The 15,345-nt window shown below is 34.7% G+C and overlaps 2 protein-coding genes across 8 annotated transcripts in view; both read left to right on the top strand.

Annotated features, from left to right (window-relative positions):
• LOC132097385 (cytosolic acyl coenzyme A thioester hydrolase-like) overlaps nucleotides 1-9,084 on the top strand; it is a 74,045-nt gene extending 64,961 nt beyond the window's left edge. For all 5 annotated transcript variants that reach the window (XM_059503055.1, XM_059503052.1, XM_059503054.1 and 2 more), the window contains one exon: nucleotides 8,706-9,084. In XM_059503055.1, the coding sequence (XP_059359038.1) occupies nucleotides 8,706-8,804 (99 nt within the window). In that variant the 3' untranslated portion in view covers nucleotides 8,805-9,084. The remainder of the gene's footprint in view (nucleotides 1-8,705) is intronic.
• Nucleotides 9,085-14,897: 5,813 nt separating this feature from the next.
• LOC132097382 (probable G-protein coupled receptor 153) overlaps nucleotides 14,898-15,345 on the top strand; it is a 29,164-nt gene continuing 28,716 nt past the window's right edge. For 2 of the 3 annotated variants that reach the window (XM_059503050.1, XM_059503049.1), the window contains exon 1: nucleotides 14,899-15,212. The gene's annotated coding sequence lies outside the window, so the exon portion shown is untranslated. Of the gene's footprint in view, nucleotides 15,213-15,345 lie in introns of all 3 variants that reach the window. The other variant, XM_059503048.1, reaches the window with a different exon arrangement.

Genomic DNA, 15,345 nt, shown 5'->3' with positions numbered 1-15,345 from the left:
TTAATTTAAGTTTATTTGTATAGCGCTTTTTACAATACAAATAGTTGCAAAGCAACTTTACAGAAAATTACGTTTCTACAATGTTTAGTAGTAGCTTATAAGTGGTGACTGTCAGTTTGTGCAAATATGACAAGATTTTTTCAGAAAAATTAATACAAGACGTCGTCAGCCAGATGATGAACATTATTAACAGCAACTAATATATGATGCAGTCACACTTGTAGCAATATTTGTTAGTTCTGTTTGTTGATTCAGGGTTAGCATCATCTGGGGTCCTCTGAGGGTCAGATTCATCTCTTCTCAGGTGTTCTGGATCCAGACTGGAGCTTGTGTAAATCCTAGTTACCAAGGGATGTAAATCCCGTGGCAAACGTAGAAACAAATAGAGACATCATTAGCATAGCTGCTGTTCCAACAAAGTAAAAATAATTAGTTTAACCCAAGCTAAAGAATAAGAATGAATTTTGCCATATTAACTTGCTACGTGTTACTACAAGGTCTTTACAGGGGATCTGTATCTGGGGCTCTAGTTGTCCTGGTCTCCACTTTCTTTCAGGGCTGAAATTGCCTGAGTTTTGAGAACACAGTGGACGTGGAGGATTATAATGTAACAAGAGCTTATTCAAATACTGAGGTGCTTAACCTTTCAGGGCTTTATAAGTAATAAGCAATATTTTAAAATCTATACAATGTTTGATAGGGAGCCAGTGCAGTGTTGACAGAAACGGGCTAAAATGGTCATACTTCCTGGTTCTAGTAAGAACTCTTGCTGCTGCATTTTGGACTAGCTGTAGTTTGTTTACTAAGCGTGCAGAACAACCACCAAATAAAGCATTACAATAATCTAACCTTGAGGTCATAAATGCATGAATTAACATTTTTTGCATTTGACATTGAGAGCATAGGCCGTAATTTAGATATATTTTTGAGATGGAAAAATGCATATTTACAAATGCTAGAAATGTGGCTTTCTAAGGAAAAATTGCTAGCAAATAGCACACCTAGGTTCCTAACTGATGACGAAGAATTGACAGAGCAGCCATCAAGTCTTAGACAGCGTTCTAGGTTATTAAATGCAGAGTTTTTAGGTCCTATAATTAACACCTCTGTTTTTTCAGAATTTAGCAGTAAGAAATTATTCATCATACAGTTTTTTCTAACACCATGTTTCCTGATATCTCCCATGGGTAACATGTAAAGTGTGAAGAGTAGCAGCCCTAGTACTGAGCCTTGAGGTACTCCATACTGCACTTGTGTGCACTATATGATACCTCTTCACTCACTGCTACGAATTGATGGCGGTCATATAAGTACGATTAAAACCTTGCTAATGCACTTCCATTAATGCCAACAAAGTGTTCTAGTCTATGCAAAAGGTTGTGGTCAATAGTGTCGAACGCAGAACTAAGATCCAATAGCACTAATAGAGAGATACAACCACGATCAGATGATAAGAGCAGGTCATTTGTAACTCTAAGGAGAGCAGTCTCAGTACTATGACACGGTCTAAATCCTGACTGGAAGTCCTCACAGATACCATTTTTCTCTAAAAAGAAATATAATTGTGAGGAAACTACAGTACCTTTTCTAGTATCTTGGACAGAAAAGGGAGATTCGAGATCGCTCTATAATTAACTAGTTCTTTGGGGTCAAGTTGTGGTTTTTAATGAGAGGCTTAATAGCCAGTTTGAAGGTTTTGGGTACATACCCTAATGACAATGAGGAATTAATAATAGTCAGAAGATGATATGACTTCTGGAAGCACCTCTTTTAGGAGCTTAGATGGAATAGGGTCTAATATACATGTTGTTGGTTTAGATGATTTAACAAGTTTATACAATTCTTCCTCTCCTATAGTAGAGAATGAGTGGAACTGTGATTTAGGGGATCTATAGTGCATCTGATGTGATACTGTAGCTGATGGCTGAATGGTTAAAATTGTATCTCTAATGGTATCGATTTTAAAAGTAAAGTAGTTCATAAAGTTATTACTGCTGTGATGTTGGGAAATGTCAACACTTGTTGGGGCTTTATTTTTCGTTAATTTAGCCACTGTATTAAATAAATAATTAAATAAATACCTGGGGTAATGTTTGTTTTCTTCTAAAAGAGAAAGAAAAGTAATCGGATCTAGCAGTTTTCAATGCTTTTCTGTAGGATAGGTTACTTTCTCGCCAAGCAATATGAAATACCTCAAGTTTTGTTTTCCTCCAGCTGCGCTCCATTTTTCGGGCTGCTCTCTTTAGGGTGCTCATTATACCATTGTGTCAGACTGTTTTCCTTAACCTTCCTTAAGTGTAAAGGAGCAACTGTATTTTAAAATGCTAGAAAGAGAGTCCATAGTTTTTGTTACATCATCAAGTTGTTTTGAGGTTTTGGATATGCTCATCAGGCATTATAGTAGAAAATTTAGACCTGTTAAACTTGCAAATGAAGGTTACAAAAAGATTTGAATAAAAGGGTTCCGTTAATTGTGGCCAATGTGTATAAGAGAAAAACCTTTATTTCATAATGATATTTCCCCCTATTTTAAATTCTTATTAAAATGTATATGAAAGGATAATTAAAAATGAATAAATAAATAAAATATCAAAAGGATTAACAATGCAGATGAATTTTCACAGCCTTCTTTGATCATATTTACCAAGGGTGCCGATATTTTTGGCCAAGACCGTATATTTTCCTATTATCCTAAAAAAAACATCAATGGATGCGGTAACGCTTTAGTATAGGGTCCAAAAACATCCACTAAATTAAACTGCTGTAAAAATGTATCAGATAAATATTTTTTTCAATTTTTTTTTGCATAAATCTATTAATCAACCTCAGTCCTGATCAAAACTACCAATTTTTTTTTTTTTAAATTCCAAGATTTTAACTTTTTAATTACCAAGTTCATACATCTTGGGCATGTCAAAGATTAGTAACAAGATTGGCTTTGATGCAGCATTAGATTAAAAATTTTTCTCCCTAATTTGCTGTTGGTGGCTGTTTTTGCCCCATTGACTTCCAATTATAACGACATTTTTTGATTGCAAAGCCATGACACCATATAATCATGCATTCTTGATTGTTTGTGGTTTTCACTTTTGGGAAGAGGTAAAAAAGAGAGACCTTTGTGCACTTACCTTGATGTACAGTATTTGAGAAAATCAAAATATGCACCTCATGCTCTCAGAACTACATGGAGTAAACAATAAAAAAAGAAGTGTGTTTATGCACCTGCTTCCTTTTGATGGCGAAAAGTACAGATGACCTATAAGTGAAATGCTCCTCTTTTCTTGATGGTAAAGCCAGTTTAAAACCTTAAAACCCTGTAAAAAATCTACTTCGCATCAAATTTATGAACATAATGTATTATGAACCAAAATGCAATACCAACTTCAAATAAGCTGCAGCTCGCTGGAGGGGTCACGCTACATAATCATTTCTAAAACTTTGGTACAAGTCAAGCCCTTTCTCGTGTTGCTTGCTGCTCTTCTCACCATTAAATATCCAGCACGATGGCATGCAAGTATTTAAATCCACGTACATTTTTTTTGTTTAGTCTATTTGCTTGTTAAGTCTGACGTCACGTAGCAGATCTTCCGTGTCCAAACGCTCTATCAGTTACCACGAGAAAACAACAAAAGGTGCTAATATAAACTCACAATGTGATAGAATACTAGCGAAAAAGTTATAATATTAACTTTTAACTCCATACCGAAGTACCAGATAGCCAGACAATGAAAATATAAATATAAAAAAAATATCTAAAAATTATTTGTGTTTGGGACACTGTGAGCACAGAGACTGTAGTGTATATCGTAAGTTTGAAAGCATTTAACTTAAATTATCAATATGAATAAACAGTGCTCATAAATGGCTGCTGAGGTCATATTCTCAAGTGAAGCGAGTTGAGGCCTGGACCCTGAAACAGCACTTCTTACGTCATCACTTAACAACCGAATACTTTCACCACCATTAAAAGGCAGCAGGTGCATAAATACACTTTTGTTTACTACATGTAGCTCTAAGAGCTGAGGTGTACATTGTGATTTTCTGAAATACATTAAGGTAAGTGCGCAAAGGTCTCTCTCACACACACTCTCTCTCTCTCTTTCTCACACACACACACATACACACTCAATATAATATGCTGTTATACTCCATATAGCTTCATATACAAGTCAGAAACTAAGCTTTTTTTGCACAGGCCTATCTAAATGGTTAATGGTACATCTAGTGATCAACTAAATTAACAAATCATGTCATGGCTTTGCAATCAAAAAATGTCGTTATAATGGAAGTCAATGGGGCAAAAACAGCCACCAACAACAAATTAGGGAGAAAAAAATTTAATCTAATGTCAAAGTCAAAGTCAAAGTCACCTTTATTTATATAGCGCTTTAAACAAAATACATTGCGTCAAAGCAACTGAACAACATTCATTAGGAAAACAGTGTCAATAATGAAAAAATGATAGTTAAAGGCAGTTCATCATTGAATTCAGGTATGTCATCTCTGTTCAATTAAATAGTGTCTGTGCATTTATTTGCAATCAAGTCAACGATATCGCTGTAGATGAAGTGTCCCCAACTAAGCAAGCCAGAGGCGACAGCGGCAAGGAACCGAAACTCTGAAAAAATGGAGAAAAAAACCTTGGGAGAAACCAGGCTCAGTTGGGGGGCCAGTTCTCCTCTGACCAGACGAAACCAGTAGTTCAATTCCAGGCTGCAGCAAAGTCAGATGATGTTGCACAAAAACTAAAAATGCATCAAAGCCAATGTTGCTACTAATCTTTGACATGCCCAAGACTGTTATAAAAAGTAAAAAAAAATCCAAAAATAGTAAAAATAACAAATGTTACCTCTTCCCAAAAAGGAAAACCACCAACAATCAAGAATCTCACACACACACAAACACTATAATTTGCTGTTATACTCCATATAACTCCATATACAAGCCAGAAACTAAGCCTATTTTTGCACAGGCCTATCTAAAGGGTTAATGGTCCCACCTAGTGATCAACTGTAAAATTAACAAATTTTACCTCTTCCCAAAAGGGAAAACCACAAACAATCAAGAATGCATGATTACATGGTGTCATGGCTTTGCAATCAAAAAATGTCGTTATAATGGAAGTCAATGGGGCAAAAACAGCCACCAACAACAAATTAGGGAGAAAAAAATTAAATCTAATGTTGCACAAAAACTAAAAATGCATCAAAGTCAATGTTGCTACTAATCTTTGACATGCCCAAGACTGTTATAAAAAGTAAAAAAAAAAAATTCATCCACAATTACTTTTATATTGAAAATAAGTCATTTTGTGTGTTTTTTTTCCCCAAATCAGTGACATCATTTATGAACTTGGCAATTAAAGAGTTAAAATCTTGGATTTTTAAAAAACATTTGGTAGTTTTGATCAGGACTGAGGTTGATTAACAGATTTATTCAAAAATAATTGAAAAAAATATGAATCTGATACATTTTTACACTTACATTTTTACACATGTTTTCATCCCGAACAACTCGAAAGGGTAGTGAATTTGAACAATCCACAAGGGTTAATCTACTTTTTTTTTCATTTTCATTATTATGCTTAAATTTGCATGGAGACGTTTTTCCTCATGGAGGCCTGACCAATTACATACTACTAATTTTAATTTGGTAATCCCATTGCCAGTGTGCAGTCTCATTGTAAATACTTTATATCAAATCATGCCAACTTTCTTCAGCATCCATATTGGCTATTTCCATTGGCAACTACTTCTGTTTTTTCCTTAACACTAGTGTTTCACACTCTGGTGCTTTTTGCTAAAGCAATCACTGTGGTCTTCTGCTAGTCAGTCTATCTTTGACTAAGGCACTGAGCTTCCCTCTAGCTTAATTTAATTTGTTCAAGACAAGCACTGCTGCCATGGCCCCTGTGTCTTTTCTTGGCCTCATCATGAGCCCTGAGCAACAGGACAGTCACTGACCCAGGCAGGACTTCCTTCAAGGTCACATGATGTTGTTTTCAGATTACAAGAAGAGCTGTACTGTTTTGCCTTTATTGCTAGAAACAGCTGTTCACATATACGTTTCATTTGTTAAACCAGGTTATTACAGAATTACAGAGTTTTATGGAACATTTGTGCAAATACATCTACTGATGCCACTGAACAGTCAAATGTGTTTCTTTGATGACAGCCAGAACTGCCACTTAAATGAAATAAAAATAAGTGCAACAGTTCATATGCTCTCCGTTAAACTGGGTCACCTCAGAAGCATAAAATGAGCCTCAACATCAGCAGTCCTGTGAAGTTTAGTGTATCTGGTTGAGCTTATATAACCTTGCTGTGGATATGCATCCTATATCTGTGATCCTCATTTGTGCACATGCCCTCATCAGCGAGGCTGCTTCAGTTGTCACTGCACAATTTGTTCCCTAAGGTTGGCTGCCATCTGCCAATGCTGCACATGACTAGCTGGTGACCTATAGCCAATGATAAGAATAGCCATGGAGTAGAGTGCAGCTGCAAGATGAAGCCTAACGTCAACTGACATCCTGCTCTCTCACACAGTATTATTGTTTGTCCGTGATGAAGCTGTGCTCCCAAAGCAAACATCTTTTGCCTTGTTTTAGTTCCAAGACATTGTTTGCAACTGGCCAATTCACTCATTACCTTACTTAAATGAGCACATCATTTTCCCAAATATTAGTTAAAAACAAAAACCAAGAATTTGCAGTCATACACAACAGAATGTGCATTTGCAGTCTCTTGAGTTTGCATGCATGTGTGAATGAAAGTCAGTTTAGTGGAAAATCACAGAGCACATTAATCTTAAAGGGTTAATTTTTTTTTAAAAGGGCCACTTATAATGTCAGTGTTTTATTATTATTATTATTATTATTATTATTATTATTATTCCAAAATAATCTCTGACCCATTTAATTAAACTTGTAGGTGTAGAAGCCATTTTCATCATCAAGGATTTCTAGTAAATTTCACAAATAATTACAAAGAGACCGCAAGTAACACAAATTAAATACTGAAATAATATTTTCTTGTAAAATATAATTTAATAAACTCTTATTTTTCTACTTAGTTTTTTTTTTTTCAAAAACAAGACACACAAAAAAAAACAATGCACTCTCTTTACTTTACAGGATTTATTGCATTGCAGCAGGTTTTCTGTCAGACCCCCATCCTTCAATAATAGCTTCTCTGCACTCTTTAAGTAATGTTTGTTGACATTAATTAATGTATTACCGCACAAACCAACTCAGATAATCAGTTCATTAGAAGTGAGCTCCGTGCATGAACTGTGTTCCAATTGACATGGTCCCTATAAAGCGTTCATTGCTCCCTACTATAAGATATGGGGAAATCTGTTGAAGTTTACTTAACTTTGGAACATTCATTCACGGATTTGCACTGTGCAACGTCTTCACACACAGTGTGACATCATATACCTCTGTAAATAAATACAATTTAATTTCATGTCTCTCACACTTCAGTGCACTTTGACTGGAACATTTACGTTCGCTTCGAACTGCAATCATGGCAAAATATTCTGTGATGTCCACTTCGAAGGGTACTTATGTTCCAATAGAACAAACGTCTGAAGCAATAAGAGAATGTCCAGAGGCGAGGACTGGAATTGAGAACCACTGACTTATACTGTCTTTTTATGCGTTGTGTTGCATCGCGCCTCCTAAACATAAAACCATGTCTGCATTTGTGTCCATAGAAACAACAAACAACAAGCTATTCTACACTGCTCAGAACACACATTTGAATCATCAGTGGGAAATCCTTTAAATATGCAAACGTTCTTACAGTCTGTGAGTCAGAATAGCCAGCACTGTAATCTACTAGGGAAACAATCCTCCATAAAATGCTCAGCACACATCTGAGTATTTGGGTTGAACTGTTCTCGAACAGTGTTGTAAATACAACTTAATCACTGATTTCTAGTTGTGTCCTCTTTTGGAAGACCAAACATATTTTCGCTTTCACAAGAAACACACAGTGACTACATACCATGGCACCAGCGGCAACAGCGAGAATAAAAGTCACGCCTTCTTTCTTTGCGTGAACATTTGGGTGGTGTTATACAAATCTTCCCACATTATGATGTAGACATGTGGGGTGTGTTAGAATGAGCCGTTTTAGGTAGGAGTGGTTGACTCTCAACTTTTATATATAATATTTCTTTGGATTTGAGACTTTTAGTCTTTGCAACTTTACAGATCTTCTTTATGCACCAAAAGCTTGTAACACTCCAAAGAGAAAGGAAAAATGTAAATTGCATCATTTGACCCCTTTAAATAAAATCATGTTTTTTGAATAGATTGACATGGCATGTGAAATTGACAGATTCCATATTGATGTTTTTACAGACCCAGTATCAATTAGACATCATTATAATCCAGGCTGACAATGCTGTGAAGACATGTTAATATGTTTCCACCATTGTGGTTAATTTTGTATTATGTATTGTGAAGTACAGCAAAAGATAAACACAACTACAAACTTTCACTGCAGTTGACAGGATGTTTAATGCTCAGGTGGGAGAACATAAAATGAGGAAGTGCATATTCTGATAGTGTTCTGAACACTTCAGTGGTTTCCCATGATATCTGTATGACCTTCAAAAGTGCAGGGTTTCCAGGACACCACGATATCCAGCTTCACCGTGCTTGTGTGTAAAATGTGTCTTTTATCATCTTGCAGCTGGAAGGCGAAGAGGAGCAGAAGCGGTTTGAAGAAGGGAAAGCACGCTACCTGCAGAACAAGGCAAAGAGACTCGCAGATAAGGAGCGTCAACAATGACTTTTACCTTGTAAACATCATATTGTGTTCTTGAATAATAGAGCCTTAACGGACAGCCTACTGTATTAAGAACCTCTGCTTTATCCTACATGTACTGTAGCTCACTGAATAGAAAGAAAAATATATAGATTTAATTGACTTATCTGAGTTTACCAAAGCACTTTGTGTCTATATGTATCTCAAGTGAAACAAAAAAGGAAAATATATATTTATGTTTTATTGTTACGACTTGTGCAGAACTGTATTATGCACTAATAAAAGTATGCTAATGCAGCTACAACTGGTTTGCAGTGACATATCTGTTCAGTGTACCATAATGCTGGATCGAAAGAATGTTACAACCTAAACGCTTTTGTGACAGACAGACTGATAGATAAGCAGACATACATTTGTGCACCAGTTGACTATTACTGCCAGAGAGATAAAAGATCATGAATTAGCTTCGGATGCTATAGTACTTACTTCTCCTTGTGCCAGATTTATATTGGTTTGAGTTTTTCTGCTATCAAGTGAATTATTCTGAGCTGGGAAGACTTATAAAAGTCTTGTAAGGTTTTTTTTTTTTTTTTTGATGTGCTAGCAAAACTTTGGTAAATCTTTTCAAAAGTGACTTAGACAAATAATAGCACTTTTCTCCTGAAAAAGCTGCATGAGATATAACTCATGAAGGTGATACAAGTATTTATGCTGAAATTTATACTTCAATTCAATTCAAGTTTATTTGTATAGCGCTTCTTACGATAAAAATCATTACAAAGCAACTTTACAGAAAATTAAGTTTCTACAACATTTAATAGTAGCTTATGAGTGGTACTAAATACTAAAATACTAAATACTAAAGTTATTTGCTAATAAATAGCTCCAAATAGCATATTTCTTTGCATTTGTACATTCCCTTTTGTGCTGTGTGTGATCCCTGCATGATTTCATTCATTCATTTCAGTTTATTTATCGTAACAGTAAAGAAACTTAAACAGTCTTTCATTTTACTTTTCCAAAATGCTGATTACATATATAGTTTGTTTTTCTTTAATATGACACATGATGCTATCATTAAAAAAAAAAAAAAATACTAAAGTCAAGTCAAGTCAAGTCACTTTTATTTATATAGCGCTTTAAAAAAAAATACATTGCATCAAAGCAACTGAACAACATTCATTATGAAAACAGTGTCAATTAATGCAAAATGATAGTTAAAGGCAGTTCATCATTGAATTCAGTGATGTCATCACTGTTCAGTTAAATAGTGTCTGTGCATTTATTTGCAATCAAGTCAACGATATCGCTGTAGATGAAGTGACCCCAACTAAGCAAGCCAGAGGCGACAGCGGCAAGGAACTGAAACTCCATCGGTGACAGAATGGAGAAAAAAACCTTGGGAGAAACCAGGTTCAGTTGGGGGGCCAGTTCTCCTCTGACCAGACGAAACCAGAAGTTCAATTCCAGGCTGCAGCAAAGTCAGATTGTGCAGAAGAATCATCTGTTTCCTGTGGTCTTGTCCTGGTGGTCCTCTGAGACAAGGTCTTTACAGGGGATCTGGTCCTTTCTAGGTGCTGATCCAGCATCTGGTCTGGATACGTACTGGATCCGGGTGACTGCAGTGACCCTCTGATCTGGACACAGACTGGATCTGGTGGCTACGGTGACCTCGGAACAAGAGAGAAACAGACAAATATTAGCGTAGATGCCATTCTTCTAATGATGTAGCAAGTACATAGGGTGTTATGGGAAGTGTCCCCAGTTCCGGTTTACCTAATTAATGCAGTCTAAAAATCCTTTAATGGATTTGGATATTAAAAGCATATTAGTATGTTATGTGTAAGCCAGGTTAAAGAGATGGGTATTTAATCTAGATTTAAACTGCAAGAGTGTGTCTGCCTCCCGAACAGTTGATTTTGATATTCTAGGTATTATCAAATTGCCTGAGTTTTGAGAACGTAGCGGACGTAGAGGATTATAATGTAAAAGGAGCTCATTCAAATACTGAGGTGCTAAACCATTCAGGGCTTTATAAGTAATAAGCAATATTTTAAAATCTATACGATGTTTGATAGATAAAGTAACGTTGCATTTTGTTTTAAGGTGATGCTATTACAGTGTAATTACAGTAAGTATATAATTAGTAATTAAGTAATTTTACTAAGTAATATTAATTAACTACATGTACTTACTATAGGTTAGGGGTTAGTTGCTTTTAAATATCTATTGTTATTACTATAGCATATACTCAAATGCTCAAACTGGAGTTAGGCTGATATAAAAGTGAAATGATCATTGATAGCAAATAAAGAATGTTCACACTATATAAAACATGTAATGTACAAACAATGTTCAATCTAAATTTTGTAGGCTAAATGGAAAATGTCCTTTGTATTCTGCCATAAGCTAATGATTTACTTTTGTAAATGTGGAGGGGTTGTCTTCTGTCATTAATGGAATGTACTCCATAGAATAGTTCAAAATAGTTCTGCAAGAAACCAAAGTAAACAACTAGAACTTATCCATCTAAAAAACGGAAGCCTGTTATTATAAGTGCAGTATATCTAGTCATGCCAAATTTAGTCCAAAGTAGGGAAAGTGGAGTTTATAATGGGTTGAACTCTGTTCTCATGGGAGTACGTGGAAAGACACATGGATGAACAAGGAATTTATTTTATCTGGGAAACTGCACTGTGTGACAGATGGTAGTGGAGGGACATTATTTAAATTGTCTGTAATATGGTCTTATTTAATTTAATGGGAGTACTATTTATGTATTGTTTAATACTTTTTTTAGTGTTAATCAATGATTTGTTTGATTAGAGAAAGGCTCAGTCATTAAAAGCTTCATGTTTGCTAAACAGAATGATTCAGGATGATTTTAAATTGGCAATTGGTTTAAATTGGTAAGCTTCCCACTGTTCGTGTTAGTTGTTATAAATGTAAAGGTTTTATTCACAAAATTAAAATGATCCTATCAAAAATTACAGTTAAAGTCAACTGATAATGTTTACATTTTCTAAACCGAATGTGAGTGGTACTTACCATTGCTAGTATTTACAGCAATATGCCAGTGTGTTGCGAAAGCATATTTGTAGTGTATATTACTACTTTAGGTATTGAGATGACTGAAATATGACTGTAAAGTGATGTCAGACAAAGACCATTTAACACTACTAAATCACAAACATAATTTTAGTTCAGTGTATAGACGAGGCTATATCCATCTGTTCTTGTTTTTTTTGAGAGATGTGCCAAAGATGCCAGCGATAGAGAGGGAAAGAGTCATGCTGGGTTTCTCAGCGTGTAGACAAGAAGGTAGGAGATGTCCTCAGAGCTCCATGAAGCAGAGCAGAAAAGGAGCGGCTGTGCCTGAGGCCGGGGTGAATGAGTAGACTGGATCTCATATTTTACTTCCAGGTCACCTGACTCAATGCAGAAAAGAGGGAGGCAATGTAATCATTTCCTTTTATTTCTTATATACTACTGCTTCTCTCTGTATTGATATTCAGAGCAATATCAGGCTCCTGAAATTTCCCTGAAATCAAATGAATATTTAATGTGTTATAAGAAACAACTTCTTTATGTAAAAGCTGTGCAGCTGAACTAGAATCAAGTTGTGTAGAAAATACTAATGTTTTCAAATGGGAGTCAGGCTATTATAGCTTAAGTAAACTGAAAATGAGTCTTAGTTTTTTCACCCATATAAAATAATAATTTTAATCTGGAGCCAATTCTGTAAATGATAAGTGTATTTTTTATCACGGCCTCTGTGTTCTGCTCTATGATTTAAATTTGACAACAATTACAACAAAATAAACAAAAATAAACAAATGATACAACTGATACACGACCTGCAGAATGTTATAAGGGGAACAGGGTTATATAGTACCTCACACTGCCATGTACAATACTATGTGTTTATGCAAAAGTATGCGCTGAATTTTCAATTCAAAATGATTTCCTCAATGTGATTCCTGGGGAGTTATTATGTAATGAATGTGCAGTCAGGCTTCAAGAGATGTTTGCTTCCTTAGTACAGCGTCAAATTCTTACACACTGTAGGTCAGCACTCTGACAAAGACAGAGCATCAAAAGCTTCCATTTCAAAGCAGTATCTTTCCACATCCTCGTAATCCTTCCAACTTTCTTAACACATAAGTATTATATTTTCACAATGATCACATTTACATCAAGAGCATTATAGATTGGGTTCTTTTTAAATTAAATCCCTAATAAAGGAAATTTGATGGATGAAAGAAAAAATTCCCAAAGATGGAAACAAAACAAAATGCTATAATCATTAAGCACATTAAGGCAAAGCACACTTAAAATCACATATCCATAAAAACTGCTGACATTTTTTCAGAACATGACAGAGAACATTGGAGTATTTTCTGACTGTAAGTACTGCTGTGATTGACTGGCCATCTGTCCAAGGTGTTTCCCTACCTATAGCCTGAAGCTCCAACATCCCTGACCCTATATGACAAGTGGTTTGGAGACTGAATAGAGCTTTTAATTTTTTGGATTATGAGATAATGTATTTGCGTGAATTTCCATAATGACTGGGTCTAATTGAAGTGGACTACTATAGCAGTGGGCACTATAGTAGCCTTAAAAGGAAGGTCTTTCATTTAATTATTTATTTATTTATTTTTGCATTAAGCAACTCATGAAGAAGGAAATCTTACCAAAGTGTTTGTTATGTAACTGTGTGATAATGTCAATGAAATAAGATAGACAACATGATAGCCACGGTTCGCTGTTCTCACAGGAGTAATGTAGGCTACTTCATTATTTTACGGCTCTCTTGTTTGTTGCATTGGTCAATGGGGGCATTCGCATTTGCAGGGGAAGATAGATAGATAGATAGATAGATAGATAGATAGATAGATAGATAGATAGATAGATAGATCAGTAACAGTGTTTTTTGTTTTTTGTTTTTTTGAGCATAAAGCAATATAAATCCAATTATAATACACATCATATATATATATATATATATATATATATATATATATATATATATATATATATATATATACAGTACAGACCAAAAGTTTGGAAACATTACTATTTTTAATGTTTTTGAAAGAAGTTTCTTCTGCTCATCAAGCCTGCATTTATTTGATCAAAAATACAGAAAAAATTTAATATTGTGATATATTATTACTTTATATATACTTTAAATTATCATTTATTTCTGTGATGCAAAGCTGAATTTTTAGGATCATTATCACATGATCCTTTAGAAATCATTCTAATATGATGATTCATTATCAAAGTTGGAAACAGTTCTGCTGCTTAATATTTTTTCAGAACATGTGATACTTTTTTAGGATATTTTGATGAATAAAAGTAAAAAAAAAAAAAAAAGAAGCTATGTTTTTAAAATATAAATATTTTGTAATAACAAAATACACTACTGGTCAGTAATTTGGGGTCAGTAAATTTTTTTTCTTTCTTTCTGTTTTTTTAAATAAAATCAATACTTTTTTTCAGCAAGGATGTGTTAAATTGATAAAAAAGTGATAGTAAAGAAAATATATTATTAGAAAAATTTTTTATTTTGAATAAATGCAGTTCTTTTTAACCTTTTAATCATCAAATATATTAGACAGCAGAACTGTTTCCAACACTCATAATAAATCAGAATATTAGAATGATTTCTAAATGATCATGTGATAGACTGGATGTTACATGTGACACTGAAGGCTGGAGTAATGATGCTGAAAATTCAGCTTTGCATCACAGGAATAAATTATTTTTTTTAAGTATATTCAAATAGAAAACTATTATTTTAAGTTGTAATAATATTTCACAATATTAATGTTTTTTCGGTATTTTTGATCAAATAAATGCAGGCTTGATGAGCAGAAAAAACTTCTTTCAAAAACATTAAAAATAGTAATGTTTCCAAACTTTTGGTCTGTACTGTATATATATATATATATATATATATGAATGGTATGTATACCTGGGCGAGTTTTACCAAATAAAACATCTTCAAAAAAAGTTGACTCATTGACCTTTCAGAATCCGTGTATTCGCTAAAAGTACAGGCTTACGAACCTCATCTGGTTACAGTCACAGAGAGAAAGAGAGAGGGGGGGGGGGGTCTGATCCCAGCCTCCCATCATCTGATGCTCATTCATCCTCCTCCTCCAGCAAGACCTCAATGAGACGCCGCGATAACGGTCAACCATTGTTGTTTCATCGCTCTCCTCCGTGAAGTCATCTTCTGTTCACCTCTGGATGCGTAAATGGTGCTCTTTCTTCAACGGTTACTGCCACATTTAGCCATATTGTTTCCGTTTCTGAAGCACTGTTCTCGTGTTTGGAATAAAATAGCGGAAGAATATAAAGGTTGATAATGAAGCAGCAATACATTTGAATCTGGAGATATCGACGGATAGCCACAAAAAGGTGGGTTAGCAGGATAACATTTCCTTTCGCAGTCTATATAATCTGTGTGGAAATGTCTGTATGTGCTTTTTATGATGCATTTTTGATCGTAACACGTTCGTGCATTTTGATTTAATGCACAAGGTTTAAAAAA

Source organism: Carassius carassius, chromosome 21, assembly GCF_963082965.1.
Source record: "Carassius carassius chromosome 21, fCarCar2.1, whole genome shotgun sequence".
Classification (NCBI taxonomy): Eukaryota; Metazoa; Chordata; class Actinopteri; order Cypriniformes; family Cyprinidae; genus Carassius; species Carassius carassius.
This window is presented reverse-complemented; position numbering and strand designations above follow the sequence as displayed.